This window comes from Myotis brandtii, unplaced genomic scaffold (genome assembly GCF_000412655.1).
Source record: "Myotis brandtii unplaced genomic scaffold, ASM41265v1 scaffold187, whole genome shotgun sequence".
NCBI classification, from domain to species: Eukaryota; Metazoa; Chordata; class Mammalia; order Chiroptera; family Vespertilionidae; genus Myotis; species Myotis brandtii.
In genome coordinates this window covers 3,202,025-3,223,051 of record NW_005356944.1, presented here as the reverse complement: position 1 = coordinate 3,223,051, position 21,027 = coordinate 3,202,025, and the positions used below count along the sequence as shown (strand labels likewise).

Genomic DNA, 21,027 nt, shown 5'->3' with positions numbered 1-21,027 from the left:
AGGGCTGCCGCTCGGGGCTGAGCACTTGGATGTCCATGGGCGAGTAGAGGGCACGGAGGATCTCCTTGCGCTTCTCCCCAGTCCTCTTGTTGCAGGCGTGGATGGAGCGGGTCTGCCAGTCGGTCCAGTACAGCGTGTCCCCCGAGAGCGTCAGGGCAAAGGGGTGCGTCAGGCTGCCCTCCACCACCTTCTGCCTGCGGGTGTGGAGGAAGACGGGGGTGCAGGGACCTGTTCAAAACCCGGTCGGACCCTGGGGCTTTAGGTCCACAATCCCTTGTCTGCAAATCCAAAAGTCTGAAAATTGAAAGCGTTTTCTCCTCATTTAACGGCCAAACCTGTGCATGGATGTGGGGCTAAATCATTTCGATTTCACTTAGAATGAGCACTTTACATCTTGCTATAAAAATATTCACGTGGCCGATTCCAGATGCCACCCCAGACCCTGCTCGGGGGTGATGTTAGATGAGGTGCATGCGCTCTATTACGGTTCTAAGTAGGAGTTGTGAAGTCCTCAAGCCCCCAGGATTCAGACATACGACGATGGGCCTGAGTTAAGGACGCCTGCCAACCTCCAGCGTGGCCTGGCCAAGGCCCTGGTGGCAATTGGGGTGCAGTGGGGGCCCACAACTGGGCAGCCACTTACCGGAACGAGCCGTCCAGGTTGGCACGGTGGATGAAGCTGAGCTTGGCGTCGGCCCAGTACAGCTTCTGCTCCTCCAGGTCGATGGTCAGCCCGTTGGGCCAGTAGATGTCTGAGTCCACAATGACTTTCCGGGTGCTGCCGTCCATCCCCGCCCGCTCGATTCGGGGTGTCTCACCCCAGTCTGTCCAGTACATGTACCTAATGAGGGGGCAGGGGAGGAGGTAACAGATCTGCTTTTTTCTTTTATTTTCTGCCTCCACAAATGCAAACAGGAAACAGAGAGAGTGAATGTGCCCCAAAGTCTCAGCCAGCAGAGACAACCAAAGCTTAGGGCCTGGGCTATTATTACTTCCGATTGGTTTTCTAAGCAGTTAGTAATACATAAAATAATTTTTAACGAAGTTGGATAATCAAAATATACCATTTCCAATCGTTCTCATTAGCAATATATTCCAGGCACCCAATCTTTTTACTTAACAGAAATTCTCATTATTCTTTTAATGGCAATTAGTACTATAAATTATTTAAATAACTTCGCAATGGGTGTTGGAATTGTAATCTGATATTTTGCAACTATGACAATGCTGTAAACGAACCTCTTAAAGACAGTTAAAGACGTGTGAGATGGAATGTAACTTAGCACTAAAATGAAACACCAAGGAAGAACCTTACAAGTACATTAAGTGAAAGAAGACAATCTGAAATGGCTACACGCTGTGGGATCCGACCACATGACATTCTGGAAGACGTAGAACGGTGGAGACAGTACAAAGATCGGGGTGCCAGGGGCTGGGGGGAGGGAGGGTGACCAGGCGGAGCACGGAGGACTTGCAGGGCAGTGACACTGCTTTGTCTGATGCTACGATTAAACCTCTGTCAAACGCACAGTATCCGCAAGGGAGTGCAGGAACTCTCCACCTTCCCCTCAATTTTGCTGTGAACTGAAAACTGCTTTAAAAAGTGAAGTCTATTTAAAAAAAAAATAACAGCACCATGTACGTGGAGTGGACACTGAACTATCACAGCAGGTGCTTCTGGGTGGGATTGGGGGGGGACGGACTTGGTTTTGTTCATCCACGTTCTCACGTTTCCAGCGAGGGGCACCCACCCACACAAAACCTCCACCTCCTCAAAGGCTTCCCATCTGATGGCCCAGCAAGTGAACGAAGACGCTAGGTGCGACCCCAGGCAGCCAGGTGACAGGGTCACACCCACCAGCGCCCAGAGACTGTCCCAGTTTTCCACCTGAGACTCTATGCAGAGAAGGGGGACGGTGTCGGATTTGCGGAGCCCCTCGCCCACTCGTGGTGCATGAAGCTCCCCAGGTGGCATGGTCTCCCAGTCCCCTCCCCCCGCGTGGGCACGGATCCTGGCGTCAGCAAATCCGTCACCCTGGGCCTCAGCGACTGCTGCAGAGACAGCGGCTCATTCACGCTGGGCCGAGGGGGGTGAGTTGGAACCCCAGCTGGGAAGGCAGGGGCTCCCAGGAGCCACCTGTGCCATGGCCCGCGAGGACCTGCCCAGACGGAGGAGGCGGCGCCCGCGACATCGTGTGAGTCTGAGAACAGAGTCACTCCGTGCACCCACGGGCTCTCTTCTGTGTGAGCTGCTTCTCTCTGTGCCGACCCAGGTGCCCCACCGCTCTCGGCCTCCATTTCTTCAGAGGTCAAACCACATCCCATTTCAGCAAAGCCCGAGCTGCCAACCCTCACGACCAGCGTGGTCATCAGGGAGAGGGAAATGATACACATACAGCTGCCATGTGCCCCCCAGGGGAGCCTGTGACCACAGGAGCTGCGGGCACCTGAGCCCCCCCACCCCACCCCGTTCCGTGGGGTCATGCCGGCTTCTTGAGATGGGTCATCTCTGAGCCGGTACCATCACCACCTTCCTGTGAGGACTTGAAAATGAGCAGGCGCTTCGTACAAAATGCACCCCCTCCTCCCTGCATGGTGGCCAACGGCACCCAGGGCGGTCACCGAGCTCCCCGGCCCCGGGGGGCACAGACAGGAGAGAGCACCTCTCCAAAAGGCCGCCGTCTCCTTTGCATCCAGTGAGAACGACGACAGGGGGGAGCGGGAATTCCATTCCCAGGGGGCAGATGAGAAAACCGGGCTCTGCCCGGCTGGCCCGCCCCAGGTCACGTGCCAGCGGCAGCTCTAGGAGCGCCGGGCGGTGCTCGGGTGAAGGCCAGGTCCTGGCCATCATATGACTCAGCCCTCTGCCAGCGGCCTGGGGGTGGGTGCACTTTTCCTGGCAGCCCAAGGCTCGCAGGTGCTGGCGGCCAGCTCGGCAGAGGCTCCCGCCGGCCCGGCGCAGAGGCCGGTCTCTCCCCTGCAGCCTGGAAGGGCCCGATCCTCCTGCTGCCCGCCGCCCTCGGAGGAGGTGGCAGGAGGATAAATCTCCGAGCAATCCCCTCTCGGCCTCCCCGAGTGCTCTGCTGCGGGCAACGGGACAGGCCAGAAAATGGGAAGGCTGGGACCTCCGGGAGGAGCATAATTCACATTCCTTCCCCCGAGTTTCATAACAGAGGCCGCTGGTTTCCTTAAATGGGGAATTTGCGAGCCACTCGGTTACCAGAGACAGGCTGGCGTGGACGTGCTCTTGCAACGTCCTGAGCGCGGCCACAGGCCCGGCCAAATTCCACGGAGGAAAATCAACTTCCGAAGGAAAGCAGTGCGGCCTGGGCTCTGTGCAGAGGCTGCGGTTGTGGTTGTGTTATTTTAGGGAAGGGCCGCTCTGCATTTTAAAGAGGGGGTTGGGTTTTAGCCCGGCTTTAACCGGGGGCCCAGAGCCACCGCAGCCCCTCATGGTGGCACCGGCCGGGCCTCCCCCAGCACTGGGCTGCTGTCCTCCAGGGACTCGGGGCCAGAGGGTCCCCCCACGGCCCACTCTGCCTCCCTGACACTGCACCACGTCCTGCTTTTGGGGTCCGTGGCCCCCCTAGCAATGGGCTCTTGGTCACACACACACCGAGGTGGACATTGGGACGGAGGACCTTCCTGATGGGAGCCAGGGGTATTCCCCCTTATCTGAGGGAGGACCCCCGTGGGGGATGGTGTCATGGGAGGGCACAAGGAGATGGCAGGAGCTCCAACAGGACTGGGAGGAGGCAAAGCTGCTACTCGCCACCTTGTGCTTGAGGCCAGGACAGAGGACAAAACCCGTTGTCCCCACTCGCAGGCAGCGTCCTGCCCCAGGACTCAGAGACCAGGATCTGGTGAGGGCAGCAGTGCTGCCCACATTCCCAGGGCCTGACCTGGACTCCTCCCTCCTGGGCGACATGGTGCCTCGGGGGACAGAGCAGGCAGGCATCTCTACCTCCATCACAAGCACAGAGGGGTCCGGAGACCGTGGTCCATCACTCCCCGCTGCGTCACCTGGCGAGTGGGGGAGACCACAGCTGTCTGCGCTCCCTTGCTCTTCAGACCCATTCCTGGAGCAGGGCAGGCGTGGAGGGGAAGGTAGAGGGGGGAGGCTGGGGCCTCAGCAAGTCCTGCCCAGGACGCCCACGCAGTCAACTTTGCCCCTCGGGGCAGAGGGGGGACCTGGGGTAGATCTGGGGGAGAATTCTGAGGCAGGATTTCAGAAAGGATTTCAAATATTTAATGAGAAAAGCCAGAGCCAGAGGCTGGCCGGCTCCCAGAGGTGGAACAGGCACAGCCTGCCTGGCCGGGAGCGGGAAGACCGCTCCCAGCCAAGCACCACGTGCCTCACCACCAAGGCCAAGCACCTCCCAGCAACATGGCAAAAGGCCGCAGGAAGAAGAGAGAAACCTTCACGTGGACACGGAGACCGGATTCCGGGTGGGGAGCGTGTTCGGTGTGACAGCAGCTCACCCTGATGGAACCCACTCAACGTTCCCGGTGTTCTCTGCGTGACGTGTGACCTGGCCACACCCCTGCACAGATGGGGACAAGGAGGCACGGAGCAGCGCCCCTCACCCTGCTTCCTGTCTTTCCCTCCAACCCACAGGCACAGTGCCAGCCAATCCCGCTGGCTCTGCCTTCACAGTTCCATCCCCACTCAGGGCACAACACAGTGCCAGCCAATCCCGCTGGCTCTGCCTTCACAGGGCACAAGCCGGGGTTGCGGGCTCGATCCCCATGGGGGGCGTGCAGGAGGCAGCTGATTGAGGATTCTCTCATCACGGATGTTTCTATCTCTCTCCCCCTCTCCCTTCTTCTCTGAAATCAATAAAAATATATTTAAAAAGGAAAAGCAACTTAGGCTCAAGTAACTTCTAAGGGAAATCATGACCTCACCCCACCCCACCCCACCCCACCATGGGGGCGGCCGCTGGGTTTACCCGTGAGCGGGGTCCAAGGCAATGGCCCGAGGCTGGTCAAGGTCCTGCCAGAAGAGGACCTTCCGGGACGTCCCGTTGAGGTTGGCCACCTCGATGCGGTTGGTCTCCGAGTCCGTCCAGTACAGCTTCTTGCCGACCCAGTCGCAGGCCAGGCCGTCGGGCGACACCAGGCCGGAGATGACCACGTTCTGCACGGCGGCCCCCGTCTGGTTCAGGTAGGTCTGCTTGATGGCCTCTTCGCTCACGTCCGTCCAGTACACAGTCCCCTTGGAGAACTGGAAGTCCACCGCGGCCGCGTCCTCCAGGCCGCTGACCACGACGGTGGACTCCAGCTTGACTCCGCCGGCGTCCACCAGCCGCACATCCCGGCGGTTGGCAAACAGCAGCAGCGGCGAGGCTGTGGGAACAGAAGCAACCCGTGAGGACCACTGGCTGGGCCGGGGCACACAGCCTGGGGCAGGGGCTATGGCACGGCCACCCTGGCGCCCACCCAGCCCGAGCCCAAGGCCCTCCGTCCTGCTTGCCGCTCCCTAAGTCGCTGCTAGGAAGGGGTCGGACAGGCCCATGCCTCGCCACTCAGGCCCTTTCGATGCAGGTGCGCACATGGTGCTGTCACAGGCCCCGGGACGTCCCCCTACCAGGCTGACCCGGCTCCTGCCCGGGCACCCCCTGCTGAAGCAGGCAGGGAGAGGGTCGTCAACTCCTCCTCCCACTCTAAACCAGCATCTCTGGTCTCAGGAGGGAGCAGGCTCCCGACGCCAGAGGTATCCCAGGTGTGAGCATCACCAGGTGGATGGCCCACAGACGGGAGTCGCCAGCCGGCTGCTTTCCAGCCAGGAAAGGAAGTGGCGGAGGGCAGTGCCCAGGGGGCGAGTCGCCAGCCCCAGCTGGGGACAGGAGAAGTCCCCGAGGTGACAGGAGCGGGTCCGTGACAGAGACGGACAGGGCTAGGAGGAGGGGAAGGAACTCTCAGAAGCTGCCCGAAGCCCGGCACACGCCAAGATCCTGGCTCTGCTCTGTTCTTTCTCCCCGAACTGGAAAGACCACATTTCCCCCGCGGTTTACACTCTGGGCCGTTCAGGTGCACCCTTCAAAGGCCCACGAGGACGGGGGTGTTTTTCCATTTTCTGTGCTTTCCCAACGGAGACTCGGGGAGGGGCGGCTCTTCCCTGCGTCAAAGACAGTTAGCAACTCACTTCCTAAGTGCACGGCGGCGCCCTGCGCTCCGTCACCTGGGAGCTCACGGCGAGGGGGGCCTCTGCGTGGGTGGCTGCCCGCCCTCCCCAGCTGGCACCGCTGCACCTTCCCTCCAGTCCCCTCCTCGGGGCCTGGGCCACCCCAGCTAGCGTGGCCCCGTGCCAACGAGGGGCCGGGTGCCCCAGCTCATCCGGGAGATGGGTCCTCCTCTCCCACAGGTGGAGAAAGGCGAGGACAGGACGGTCAGAGGGAGGCCGGGGCGGGGCGGGTGGAAACAGGGCCAGGTGGGAGGAGGAGGGGCCGGCGAGACCAGAAGGGCACGGCGAGTGGCGCGCAGGGGGCTCAGACTCCACCTGCGCACACAGGACGGAACCGCGAACCCACCCTCGTGTCCTCTACTCCAGCGGGAGACAGACCAGCAGTGACTGCACGCGGTCAGGAGACGTGGGCTCCGGGGACGTACACTCTGTGTGTGGAAAAGCAGAGCAGGGCGAAGGGATGGGTGTGCCTGTCACATAAGACGGCCTCGATGGTCTCACCGAGAAAGTACCGCCCGGGCAAAGACGTGAAGGGGGCGAGGGAGGCCTGGAGGGAAGCGTCCCTGGCGGAGGGGACAGCCGGTGTGAACGTCCCGGGGGAGCACACGGAGGCAGGCAGACCCTGGTGCCCCATGCCTACCCCAGGGACAAGCCCGTGTGCCCAAGACCCCCTCCTCTCACAGCCCGCCCAGGTCAGGGGTCACAGCTGCATATCTGCCAGATAAGAAGGCTCTTAGAGAGGTGCCTGGCCCTGGCTGGGTGGCTCAGTTAGTTGGAGCATCATCCTGTGCACTGAAAGGTTTCGGGTTCGATTCCCTGTCAGGGCACATACTAAGGTTGGGAGTTCGATCCCTGGTTGCAGTGCGTACAGAAAACAACCAATTGATCTCTCTCTCTCTCTCTCTCTCTCTCTCAAATCAATTAAAAAAAAAAAAAAAGTATCTCCAGGTGAGGATTTAAAACACACACACACACAAAAAGGCGCCTTGACCTGTCCAAGGTCACTCCACCCATGATGACCTCATGACTGGTGGCCTGAACGTTGGGCAGCGAGAAGAAAGAGGAGGGGCCAGGGGACAGCGTGAGAGCTTGAGCCGCTGGCCCGGCCACCGCCGCACTCCAGGACCAATCCGAAGGAAGGGAAAGGTCCCAGTCACAAGATTCGCTGCAGCAGCCTTATTTGTAAGAAGAAAAAAAACAAACAAGCAACACATCCCCAATATCAGGATAACTAGGCTGTTCTCAGTGGAAAGTTGTGTCCATGAAAGCATAGAAAATGACGGCAGTAACATCAGAAAATGCTAAGTCAAAACACACACACTGACTGTGGCTCTCAACCCGGATGTACGCTGGGACCGCGGTTAAGAGAACGTGCGAGGTGGGGACAAAGTCTGACAAGGAGACGGGGCAAGGGAAAGAGGACCTTGTTGAGTCTCCAAATATATTCTTAATGTCTGAGCCCCGTATTCCGTTTACGTCTCTATGAAGTTACCTGTACACTTTTTTTTCAAGGCCACACATCAAGAGGGCCAACAGATGGGGCCAGCCCTCCAGGTGTGAGCTGGGAGCCAGCTCAGGGTGCCGGCTCAGAGCAGGACTGGCTCAGACCTGGGCCTCGCGGACCTCGACGTCCGGTGTGTGAAATGGGGCAGTCACCGCACCTCCACATCAGAAACTATAGGACTGAGACAGGACAATCCATACAAAGGCTCCGCCTGGTTACAGCACAGTCTGGTTACGGCACATTTTAAGCGCTGGATAAACACCAGCCAGGCTGCCCGAGGCGGTTGTAATTCATACAACGTTTCATCCTTTCAGTCCCCGGCCAGCTCTGCTACAAAGGAAAGAGCATCGATTCAGACTCAGGTTCGAATCCCAGCCTGGCCCCCAGCTGTGAGGTTTGGAGCAAGACTTTTCATCTCCACTGCCAGCCTCGGTTTCCTCACTTACAAAGCAGGAGGAGGTCGCTACTCTTAACAGGCGGTGCTGGCTGCTGGGGCAAGCAGTCCCACAGCTCCTCCAAGGTGACCCAGCAAGTCCGCGCCTCGGTCTAGCCCCGAAAGGTCCCTGAAGATAGGGACTCGGAGAAATAGACACCCACGTCCACGGCAGCATTAGTCACCATCGCCAGGAGGTGGGAACAGCCGAACGTCCGTGATGGAGGAAGGGAGACGCAAACTGTGCTTGATGGGATATTCCTCAGGAATGCGGCATGGACACACTCAGCATAGATGAAGCTTGAAAACATGACGCTCCGTGAAGAAGCGAGACGCGAATTATAATGATTCTGTGTCAAACCGGCCAATCCACAAAGACTCATGGTTGCCGGGGGCAGGGGGAGGGGGAATGAGGAGTGACGGGCGTTTTGGGGGTGATGGGAACATCCTGGGATTAGGTAGAGGTGGTCGCTACACAACACAGTGCCTGTGCTAAGTGCCGCTCGAGCGATCACTTTAAAATGCTGGTTTTATGTTACGTGAATCTCACCTCAATAATTTTTTTAAAGGCATCGCTGCGCCCCGAGCCCACTGATTCCCCGTGACCGTCTTTCTTCGCCCTGGCCTCCCAGTCTGTCTCACGAGGCACAGATTCATTTCCGTGACCCCGGATGTACACAACCCCTGCTCGGCACGACCCTCAGGACACCCCCTCAAGTCCTGTGGGTTCTCTGTGCCTCCCTGGTAGGGCAGTGGGGGCAGAGGTGGGGTGTGTCTGACTTCCCAAGACCCTCGGCCAGTCGGTGCCAGAGAAAAGGCCTGTCCCCCCTCCAGGCCCAGCCCGGTGGAATCGGGAGTCTGAAAGTGAGTCCCGGTGCCAACAGCCCCATTTTAACCCGTGTAAGCATATCCAGCTTTTATATATAGAATTCGTAACAGATGTGTGGGCTTCCATTCCGATAGCCTGTGTTTTACACTGTTCACATGGTTACACTAAACACAGCCCGACTCAAGGTAATCCAATCCCCTGCTACTGCACCAAAATCAGCCACATTTTAAGAACATGCCTTATTGATATTCACCAAGCGTTACATTGCTCACTGGAGCAGGCTGGGGCCTGGACGCAAACTATGGATTCATCCGTCAGGAACGGTCCTTTGTCCCGTGCCAGCCCTATGGGGGAGGCCGAGAGATGGAAAACAGCTCGGGGCCACATTCAAGGAGCCTACGAGGGCTTTGTAATCTGCCCAACGCCAGGACTTTTTACACGCGTGTGCGCACACACACACACACACGCACACATGCAGTTAACCACCTAAGCAAGAAGAACAGGCAGCTGAGTGACAAGGACAGGCGGTGCCTGGAGCCGGGGGAGAAAACGCTGTCAGAGGGCCCTGGCAGTCTTCTGGGAGGAGGAAGAGCTAGCTATGGGTGGCCCTGGCAGGCTTCCTGGAGGAGGGGAGACTGGAGCCTTCAAAGATGAACAAGACTTAGCAAATGCTGAGCATGCCCTGGCCTGACACCAAGATGCATCTACGCACTCAAGTTAATTAATTCCACTCACAACGGCTCATAAACAATTTCCTTGACGCCTAACAGCTCTGAGTGCCTTCTAGCTTGAATTTCTCAAACTGGTTATTCCCACCCGCTACCCACCCTCCGCACCACCTTGTACCCCCATCCCCAGGGGCAGGAGTTCCTGCTTGCCACCTCTGCCCGGGGCCACACCTCCAGGTATGCCTGGGTTGCTCCCACCTTCCCTCCGCTGTTCCTCTGTCTGCCGGCCTAGCCCTGCGGCAAAACCACGTGCCCAAGTACAAGGGCTCTGCAATCTGCCCAGTGTCTGCCCAGCCGGTCCTTCCTGATCACTCCTTGAGGCTGACATGAGCCCACTACACTCCCTTACATTTTACAGCCAGCTTCCCAAATCCTACAAAATCTGTTGCAATTTTTTATGGCATTTTACATTATGTTTACAGTGTAAAAAAGCAACAATGTCACAGCTTAGCTGGGGGCAGGAGGCAGAGAGATACACAATGTTGCTTTATTGTATGAAAGTGGCTTCAATCCATAATTAAATTATGGTGCGAGACCAACAATGCGAATGTACTTAAAGCTACTGAACTGGACACTTGGGTTACGATGGTATAAACTTCACGTTACGTGTGACTTACCACAACTCAAAACAATGTAAATAATAAAAACAGGGTGTAATAAGATTATAGGATACTAGAGGCCCGATGCACAAAGATTCGTGCAAGAATGGGCCTTCCTTCCCCTGGCTGCCGGCACCGCCTTCACTCTGGACCGGAGCCGCCTTTCCACCTTCCCACGCTGCCCAGAGGCCCTGAGCGGCTGGGGCGGTGCAGAACACCTGCATCCCACCCCACCCCTGGACGCTCGGCGCCTGCATATACAAATTAACCTGCCATCTTTGTTGGGTTAATTTGCATACTCACTCCTGATTGGCTGGTGGGTGTCGCAAAGGTACGGTCAATTTGCATCTTCTCTTTTATTAATGTAGATTATAAGCCACTAAATAGAATGACTTGGAACTACAGTTCCAGCCCTCCATTCAGGATTTTTAAATGGTGGCTGGTCATTAAAGCATATCTACAACACACTATTTATTTGCATTTTTAAACCAGTGTAGACGCATCTATTCCTAGTTCATTTACTGGGTTCAGAGCCAATACTCCTGTTTGTGGGTTGTGGAGAGTGATGTTTAGAAGCCGCGACCTGGGCACTGGGTGTGCTCACTGCTGCTGGGGGTCACTCCTCCAGGCCTTCTCGGGAGACAGAGCCAGGAACCCACCCACGGCCCATCCGCTTCCCTCCCAGGCTCCACCTGGAGAGCATCCCTAGTCACTTCCCCAAACCAATGCCAACGGGGCCGCTGCGGCCACTCCTGGGCCTCGTCCAGCGTGAGCGGGAACCCGTGGCGCTCTGCTTGTGCTGTAAGCAATGTCCTCTTCGCAGTGTGGTTAGCACGCCCCCCGCCCCCCGTCACATGTCTGTGCCTTTTGCTGGTGATGTCACTGCTTGAGGTGGTGCCGGCACAGTGCTGGGGGTGCCGCACGTCTTGTGTTTGTAAACGCGAGAAGGGGTGACGTGCTTCGCGGGGAAAATGTGTGCTAGGTGAGCGCTGTTCGGGCCTGAGTGAGAGCTGCAGGGGGTGGGTTCAGTGTTAATCAATCAACAATATATACTACACAAGGCGTCTTTAAACAGAAACGCACACAAGGTTGTGTATCGATGGGTAGATGAAAATGCTGTGGCCAGAGGCTCGCAGGAACCTAACCCCGTGCTTCCACTGGGAGCTACGGATCAGTATTGGCAAACTCGATGTTTACGGTAACTTTACAGAACGTAAGTGCCACGTGTAAGAATCAACTGTGTATATATATGTGCACTTTTTTTTTATATTTTATTGATTTTTCACAGAGAGGAAGGGAGAGTGATAGAGAGCAAGAAACATCGATGAGAGAGAAACATCGATCAGCTGCCTCCTGCACACCCCCCACTGGGGATGTGCCCGCAACCAAGGTACATGCCCTTGACCGGAATTGAACCCGGGACCCTTGAGTCCGCAGGCCAACGCTCTATCCACTGAGCCAAACCGGTTCTGGCTATATGTGCACTTTTATACACACACCTATACTATTCCTACATCTAGCTGTGTGTGTGTGTGTGTGTGTGTGTGTGTGTGTGTGTCTGTCCTGCTGATTTTAAACATGTCCTCAGGGTACTTTCTAACCTTCCTACTTACTACGCTTGTCAATACCTTCAAAGTAGATACAGACAGTCCTCAGGGTACGTCGGACTCGATGTCGTTTCATGGTTACGTTGCCATCTCCCATTTATTTATATTAAAAAAAAGTTCCGTCATTTCAACATATGTACATATGTGCTTTATGTTTTTTATTATTTATTTACCACAAGTAAAGGTCCGGAATTGTTATCTTTCTTTTAAATTTTTTTACTGTTTCACTTCATTACTGCTATGTATGTGCTCCATGTGAGTGACGTAGGTGCTTATGTAGGTGGGTTCTGATTTACGGTGAAAATCGCGTTACATCGCGCCGTAGGAACGGATCTCCGACATAACCAGAGGACCTACGGTACCTGGCTTCTGTGATTGTCTATATATTTACTTCTGCTCAATATAACCAACTCCCAACCACTCTTGCAGCCTGCGGGCCTGCCACCTCTCACCCACCCCACCTCACTTCTCAGACGCTGACACCCCCGGCCACATCACCACTGGCCCCTCTGCATGGCACCCCTTGCCACCCCACGTCATTGAACGCCAGGCACCAACATTTCTAACGGGGGAGGGAAGGGGAGGGCAGGGAAGGGCACTGTGGGGAATCATATGGAATCTATAGATCCATTCGGGAAGTGGCAGCTCTCAGACACTGTCCTCCTATCCATGAACAATGATGTAGGTCTTCCTCCGTGTCTTTCTGTAAAATTGTATTATTTATTGCATACGCTCTTGGCCATTATTACTTAGATATAATTCTAGGTGCTTTAACTCAAGTTCATCATCATTTTATAAAAACTAGCGTGACTACCAAGGAGACGGAACAATTCCCACGAATCTTATGGTAAAACATGGATCCTCAACAGAGACTGGGCCGGGCGGGGCCTGTCCAAGGCTCCCTCCCCGTCCCCAGGCAGGAAAGTCCGACTTCCCGTCTAAGAGGAAACGTGTGAAAAACACTGATCTGGCTAAAACGGAGACATCTGTGCGGTCCCACGAGTGCGTGCAAGGGGCCACCCGGCTCGCCGAGAGGGTCAGCCCCTCGGCTCAGCCCCTCGGTTCCACGAACGGTGCGAGAACCGCGCACTTGACTGCCTGGAACAACGCTCAGGGGCCTTAAAATGGCTGGAAACTTCACGCCAACATTCTCAGAAAATCATACCTAAGCTGCTCATGGAACATTCCTAAGGAAGGTGGGAGAAGTATACACACCACACTCACTTTTTATGTGACCAATCCCTGAAGCCAGGACTCCCCCCACCCCCTCCCCAATGTTCCGTCCCTGGCACCCAGCTCAGCAGCGGCCACGTGAGGCCTCGGGCAGCCGGGACGACCACCATTCATTCCAGCGACGAATCCCACGTTTATCTCGGGGTTTTCCGCAGCTCAGCCAGCGCGCCCGGGACACCGCTCTGCAGTTGTCCACATGTGCTGAAGCAGGCTTGACATTTACGACGACAATAAAACCTTAGGTTTCCTTGAACTGAACAGATGTCCTGCCTTTTATGGAAAGCTCAGCACACTCCAACCTGCAGGCCTGAGGGGCTGCGCCAGGCGGGACCCTCGATAACATCTAACGCCCCAGGTGGCTCCACTCGTCCCCTCAGCTGAGCTGCCATAGCCCCCCATCTAGCCACGCACCTAAGGACCCACGAAGCCAGGGAACACCCCCAAATTCTCCTGGTTCCCCGACGTGGCCTCGGCCCCCCAGGCTCCCCTACATGGATCCCACCAAGACTCCAGCAGACCCCAACCTTTCCACCTCCGTGCTGTTTGCTGTTCCCACCCCCACAAACCCTCCATGGTTGCTACACCTGGCCCAGGTGCCAGCCGGGGCCTCCGTGAGCCTGCCCAGCTCGCCCCACCTCCCTGAATGCGTTGTCTGGACTTCCCCAGACAGGACGCGCAGCCCGAGGCTCAGGGCAGGGATGGCTGATGCCACTCCAGGGCCCATGCAGAGCAGGGCCCGGCTGCCAAGGGGCTTCTGGGGGAGGGCCCTGCTTCCGCACCACCCCCCATCCCAGGGGTCACCGAGATAACAATCGATCGATCGATGGATCGATCTGGGAGCTGCTGGCATTGTGTAAACGTACTGACTACAGGCCATATTCTGCTTCAAATCAGGGCGGATATAGCCAAGGTGGGCACAGGACTGCATCCCGGCCCCAGGGACGGCCCACTGCTTCCTAAACCAGGGCTGCTCGGTTAGAAAGAGCTTGTATCACAACCACAGGGCGGGGAGCTCAGAACAGACGACTAGACCGGCCCCTCCTGGGCAGGGCGGGCAGGTGAGGGCTGGGAAGCAGTGGGGGGGAACCTTCTGGAACACTGCAAGTTCTCCTCTCAATCTGGGCTAAGGCTGTGCGCTGGGGGCGCTGCTCTCCTGCAGTCTGTAAACGTCAAGGGCTGCAGAACAAAGGCCACCAACTCTCTCCCCAACTTCCCAGGCCCAGCCCAGCACAAGGGCGGCACCCTGCTCCCTCCTCACTCGCACCTGCCTCACCTCACACCTGCCTCTTACCTGCCGGGGTCCTGGTGCCTCCTTCCTGCTCCCCACCCCCCACGCTCCTCCATCCACACACCTGCCCCAGGACCCTCGGCCACCCCGGCTCCTTCTCCCCCTCCTGGCTCAGTCACCCATTCCTGCTGCCCCCAGTCTCTCTAATACATACACACACACACACACACACACACACACACACACACACACACACACGCCCGCGGCTCTATAGGAAGGCAGCAATTAACCCCGAGGCCCAGCAGGTTTCCCGAGCAGGGACCACATTGCAAAGGTCAGGGAAGCAGGCGCGCAGGAAGCAGCCAAGGTCAGTCTGGGGGGTGGAGCAGGAAAGAAGAAATCAGTTGCAAAAGATAAAAAGAAAACCTTGGAGCACAGAGAACAGGACATGGGCCTCCCGGCCTCCATTACAAGGATGGGCTGCACGCAGTGGGGGCAGGGCCTGGGGCAGGTGGGAGGACCTCTGGCCACTCGGACAGACGTCAGGCCTGGGCCTCTGCTCTAGGAGGAGCCTGGTCAGCTGCTCTGGGAAGTCCTGGGAGACAAGCAAAGGCCCAGGACCTGAGCAGGCCCACTCTGTCCCTGCCAGAGGGACCCCTGGGTGTCCGGCGAGGCAGCCCAGTGCTCCCAAAGGTCACTCCAAGGTCCTGACCCTGGTCCAAGTGACCTGGGCCCCTTCCAGGAGTGACTGTGTGGCCCTCATTCCCACTTAGCAGAGGGTCACCCCTAGTGCAGGAGATGACCATCAGATGGCCATTGAGTCCCCCCACCTTGCAAGTCTCAGCCACCAGCTCCTGGCCCCCAGCCCAGCACCCACACGGGACAGCACACCCTGGGGTGGGCAGAGGGAGAACACAGCATCTGCTGCAGGCCTGCTGCCTGCTACCTGCTAACCACCCTCGGGCTGCCCCAACGGATCCTGGCAACTCCCCAGGGAGCAGCGGTCTCATCTGATTTTCCAGCAGGTGGAGATTCAGAAGCTCCAACAGGTGACGCAGCTCACGGAGGCCACGTGGGTGATGATGGGCAGGGCGGGCAGCGGGCCCCCGTCCTGAGCTGGGCTTTTCCTCCTCGACCTCTCACAATGCCACACGCTGCCCTTCGGATTCTAGACTCTGCACCTAGACACCGGGGAACACAGCCTGGTATGTCGTGACCATTTTAAAGGCTCTGAGAAGTCCTGCAGTGCGGGAGCCCAGTTCACTTCCTAAATCCCAGGACTTCCCAAATGTATCTGATCACAAAACACTGTGTAGTGTTGACCCAGGTGACACATTTCAAAAAACACAGGCCTGGAGGCAAAGCGAAATGGAAAACACAAAAGTAACATTGAACAGGACGCGTCAGCAGAGACCCGGCAAGGGCACCGGGAATCCCAGCAAGCTGGCGACGGCCACCTCCGCCCCCAGCACCTCCGCTCTTTTTCACAAACAAGACAAATGTCCTCGGAGGCTGGGGGCCGCCTGGGGCCATGCCTCGGGTGTCTCACACTACTGGCCGCCTTCTGGCCGCGGCCAAGAGGTGTGGGCCTTGAGGAGGGGACTTCTTCATTTGGTTACCGGGAAACCATGTGCAACAAACCAGCCCAGATACAAATGACCCAAAGCCCCCAGGACATGGGTCCACACTGATGAGGAAACATCCCATCCACCAGCACAGCACACGACCAGGGTGACCCCCACTGACCAGGACCCAGGCCACTGAGCCCCAGAGCTGGTTCAGTCTGGTCGGACTCCAGCAAGGGAGGACAGCCCACACAGGGCCCGTTACCAGAGCCAAACCACCTTTCCAAAACCCAGGCCATTAACGGGGCGGAAGTCGGGGTCTGGTCACGGAACACTGCTCAGCAGAGACTTTCCTGTGAGGGAAAGTGCTTCTCCCCGAAAGCCATTTCCCCTGCTAAGTATGTTTTAATTGGGCAAATGTATATATTTCACCGCAGCGGCCAGGCAGGTGCTGACAGAGGGGAGGGGAGCAGGGAAACAGGGGCCCAGGGGCCTGAGAGGGAAGGAAACGGGCGGCCAGGGATCACCTAAGGGCACCTCTGTCTGTCTGTATGTCTGTCTCTCTCTCTCTCCCCCCCCCTTTTCTTTTCTCTCTTCTCTTCTCTTCTCTTTTCTTCTCTTCCTCTCTCTCTCTCTCTCTCTCTCTCTCTCTCTCTCTCCCCCCCCCCCCCGCTCACACACACACACACACACACACACACACACACACACACACATTCTGCAAGCCCTCATTTAGCAACTATGGAATGTTACAACTCAGTGATACCTAGGACAAGTTTGTAGGGAATATGACGTTTGATTTATATCCGCAAATGTGCGCTTTCTCTAATTAGAAGGTTTAGGGCAGAGCAGGGAAAAATATGTATTTCAGAGTCCCAGTTTGACTTGCCAGAAACCAGCCTGTTACTAACATTCTTATTTTCGACAAAATATAGCATTCTGATTACATACCATTTCGGTTCAATGGCTCCCAGCCTGCCAGGCTCCCGGAAGTGGCCCAAGGCCATGGCAAAGACTTTGAGAAAAGCAGTCCTGGGATCCAGTGGCTGGGGGCCCGCCGAGGGGCAGAGGGGAGCTGACGCTGGCGGTCCATCCTGGTGGAAGGCAAGTCCATCGCTTTCACCCAAAACCCTGAGGCCCCATTGAAACAGGCATTAGGTTCATACAGGAAGCGGGGCCACCCAGGAGAGCGGTTCTGATGGCACCACCCCCTCCAGGCCTCAGCTTCCACATCTGTCCAATGAGGTGACTGAGGTCTGGACCCAGCAGCACACTTGTTTAAATGCACTGGGGACCCTCCGGCCAATTTCCTTTAGAGATGAAAGAAAACACTTTATAATTCAAATAGCAACTCAGAGACAGGCATTGGGGCTTCAGTCTGCTGACATTAGCGCCCCATAACCCTGAGCAAGTTCCATGGGCTCTCCCAGCCTCAGTTCCCTCATCTACGAAATGGGGTAGTGATGGCACCCTGCCTGCAGAGCTGCTGGAAGGAGTAAACGAGACAATCGATGAACATCTCTTAGAACCTGCTGAGTCCACTGCAAATGCCAATATGTATTAGCTGTTTTTATCTATTAAGGCTAGATGCGTGTATCTCAGGTGTTCTGAGGCAGGAGGCACTTATTAAAAAATAAGGATTTCACTAAATGTGCGCCCCAAAGAAAGCGACTCCTTAGAGACCATTCTCAATGGTGAGAAGTATCAAAACCTCCGAGTGGAAGCTGGTAGAGGTCTGTTAGCTGTCCTTGGAAGTCAACCAAGGAGGCACTTCTGAGGATCCTGTGTGTGTGTGCATACATGCATGTGTGTGTGTGCACATGTATTCGTGTGTGGGTGCCCCTGCATTCGTGTGTGATCACGTGAGCCCGCCTGTGTGTGCATGTGTGTGGCTCACAGCTCTCCCAAGGAGCACACACACACTTGGTCTCAAGAAAGCAGTGACAGACCAAGCAGCCAAGGAGGGCCTGAGGGACGCTGGACTCTGGGGACGCCCACTCAGTTCTACCTGGCTCTCCGGCGGACTCTGCACCCACCCTGTGTCCTGGAGACCTCCCCTTTGGAAAGGGACCAGTGTTTGATGCCAGAAAGACAACAACAAGAAGAAAGAGGCCAGATCAAAGGCAGGTAGTAGATACAGTACCAAGTCCCAGGGTCCACACACACCACGCAGACGCAAGCATTTCCCTCGAGGCCACCCAGCAAACCCAGGATCTGAACACAGGTGCAGACTGCGGTGCCTGCAAGCCACCACCCTGCCAGTCACCACCACGGGCCAGCAGACCGCCAAGCCCCCACCAGTCAGCGGGCTCCCTACCCGACTGGCAGAGGCTGGTGGTTTCCACCGAGGCGAGAGAAGCCCCCCCACACACACACTGGCGTCCCCCCATGCGCTCACAGAGACCTCATTGTTCTGCCCGCAGAGGAAACTGGAGAGCTGAGCTCACCGTGATTTGGAACTGGCAGAAAAGGACATCTGGGAGAGGAAACACATTTCAGAAACAAACATACCTTTGTACCAGCTTTTATTTTCTTTAAGTGTTACACAAAAACCATAATAATGAAGACGTGCCAAATTCACCATCATGCTGCAAAATCTCCTTTTTATGGGAAAATGGGGAGGCTCTGCTTTCAAATGATCCCTGTTCCTGGAAAAAGGCAGCTACCTGGGTGCCGAGGTCCGCAGGCCGCCGCCGGAGCCCAACACAGGGCCTCGGCCACAGGGCGTGTCTGTCCAGCATGTGGACAGATGGAAACCATCAGATAAAACTCAAATGTCCTCTCTGTGGCTTGCTCGTAACCTCTTGCCTTCTGTCCCTGCTGAAGCCTCGCGGAGGCTGACACTCCTCGAGCCGCTGGCATCTCTTGGTTCCGAGACCCCACGCAGGGTTAGGGCTGCCGGAATGTTCAGCCCCCGGGACCAGCTCCGACTACCCTGGGAGCCAAGCTCAGTGTCGGGTCTGGAGGATCGTAAGAACGAGGAGACACCCGTCACTGGGTTTCTGCGGGGCCCAAGGGGAGCTCCTCCAGAGCTGGGCACCTCCCCTTGGGCAGGGACCAGTGTTTGATGCAGGCAGGTCTGGAAAGACGAGACAGAATTCTCCAGAGAAACCCAGACAAGCCCCTGGTGATGCGTCCTGGGCTCCGGACCCCACGCTGAGCACGGTTCCCAGGAAAACCGGAGCTGGTCCTGGGTGCTGACCTTTACGGCCGCCCCCAAACCCGCACGGGGGCCGGGAACCCAGTAGTGCTGGCTCCTCGGTGACCGCAGAGACGCAGCCGCCTCCTTCCTCCGGGCAGGAGCGTAACTGGCCGGCAGCAGGAGGAGGCAAACGCTGCGGGGAGAGGCCACCTGGCGATCCTCTCCGGAGAGGGCCACCCATCCAAGCGACACAACAGCCAGGGTCCAGGTGGCAGCGGAGCAGGGGCCAGCAGCAGGCGGGGCTCCCCATCACAGCCCTCACCTTGGCGCGCACCCCTGGCCGAGGGTCAGTGCGTGCTGCCCCGGACCAGGCCTGTGCCTGCCTGTTCCCAGGGGCCTAGCTCTGAGCTGGTTACACTAGAGCGAGTCAGCACATATCTGCCAGAGGCTTAAATTACTCCTAGGCTAGAGGCCACAACAGGAAATGAGGAAAGCAGGCGCCTGTCCAGCCGAGAAGAGGCAGGTCCCACCTGGACTCATGGCCAGAGGGCAGGTGTGGCAGGAAGGTCAGGAGCTCAGGGCTGCATCCTCCGCGTGACAGCGCGACCCGGCACCCGGCCTGGAGAGCAGCAGCCCTCGCTCCGAGTACCTACTGGGTGCAGAGCCCAGTCAGCAGTCCTGGGGAAAGGCACAGACCATCCGAGGGATGCCCAGCTCCCTCCTCTGCCTGCAGGGGGGAAGCTGACCGGGGGGCAAGGGGAAAGGCAGGTGGGCAGGCTGCCGGATGCAAGGGGACTGGAGGGGGGCTGCTGGTCAGCTCTCCAGAGAGGAGGCCCTGGCCCTGTGAGTCAGCCAGGCTGTTAGAAGAAAGGCACCAGGGAGAGGAGGAAGTAGGGTCCCTAACAAAGCCCTCTGAGAAGGGAGGGCAGGGGTGCGCTGGCAAAGCCCACACATGGATGGATGGCCTCCGGATGAAGGAGCAAAACAGAAACGCCTGCTGCCCACACCTCTGCCGGTGGAGGCCCGACGAAAAGTGCCCTCTGACACCTGCACCTGCCCTGCCCCCCTGGCCCCCCGGCCGCAGGGCCCTGGCCGCCAGCTACAGTACAAACACTCGCTTTACTCGGCAAGGGTCAAGATTCGCTCGGGGAGCCATCAGGCTCTGCATAGAAATTAGGCAATTAACGCAACTCACTGCTTCTCCTTCTAATTGGAGATGGGCCCACGGTCGGAGGTGCAATGGTTCCCACCAGACCACTGTCAGCTGAGTTACACCCGATTCCAGAGCCCCCACGGGCTCTCCCCAGAGAATAACGGTTACGACTGCCATAATCCTCCTAACAGTTCATCATTACCAAGCGCTCACCGGGCGGCCGACCTGTGCTAAAAGCACTTTACAGCCTCGCCCCGTCCCATCCCCAGGCGTGTCTACGTGGAGGTGGGGGCACTGTGATCACAGCCCAACAGGTGAGGAGGCTGAGGTTCAGAGGGTTAACCGGCTTGTCCCAGCTGCAAAGCTGAGTGGAGCCAGGAATGCGAGCCAGGCCACAACAGGTGGAGGGGCCCTGGGATTCCAGGCCTGGGGCTGGGTGGGGGCCCCAGGCTGGCTGCTGGGATTCCTCTGCAGCCCCCTCAGCTGTTCACAGCAAACCTGCGGGGGGTGGGGAGGAACGGGGTGCAGAAGGGAAGGAGACTCGGGGCCGAGTGTGGCCCCAGCAGGAGGGGGCACTTTACCCACCGTTGCTGTCACCCAAGGACCTCAGGGATCACGGATCAGGACCAGTTCCCACCCACATCACCATCCAGCTCTGCTGACACAGCCAGCGAGGCTGGGAGACACCCTGAGCCTCCCCGGATTAGAGATTACCGGCCCGGGATCCCGGAAAACTCGACCCTCACAGACCCACAGGCAGGCAGATCCCCAATCCGACCCTGTAGGCACAGGGGTCCCACCTTCAGCCACATTCCATTC

At 57.4% G+C, this 21,027-nt stretch overlaps 1 protein-coding gene across 1 annotated transcript in view; it reads right to left on the bottom strand.

Annotated features, from left to right (window-relative positions):
- Positions 1 to 18,515, bottom strand: part of LRP5 (low density lipoprotein receptor-related protein 5) — a 63,475-nt gene extending 44,960 nt beyond the window's left edge. The window contains exons 1-4 of the mRNA XM_014538128.1: positions 18,425 to 18,515; positions 4,953 to 5,349; positions 644 to 841; positions 5 to 194 (exon numbers count right to left, since the gene is read on the bottom strand). Coding sequence (XP_014393614.1) covers positions 5 to 194; positions 644 to 841; positions 4,953 to 5,349; positions 18,425 to 18,500 — 861 coding nt within the window. The 5' untranslated portion in view covers positions 18,501 to 18,515. The remainder of the gene's footprint in view (positions 1 to 4; positions 195 to 643; positions 842 to 4,952; positions 5,350 to 18,424) is intronic.
- Between the last annotated feature and the right edge of the window lie 2,512 nt (positions 18,516 to 21,027).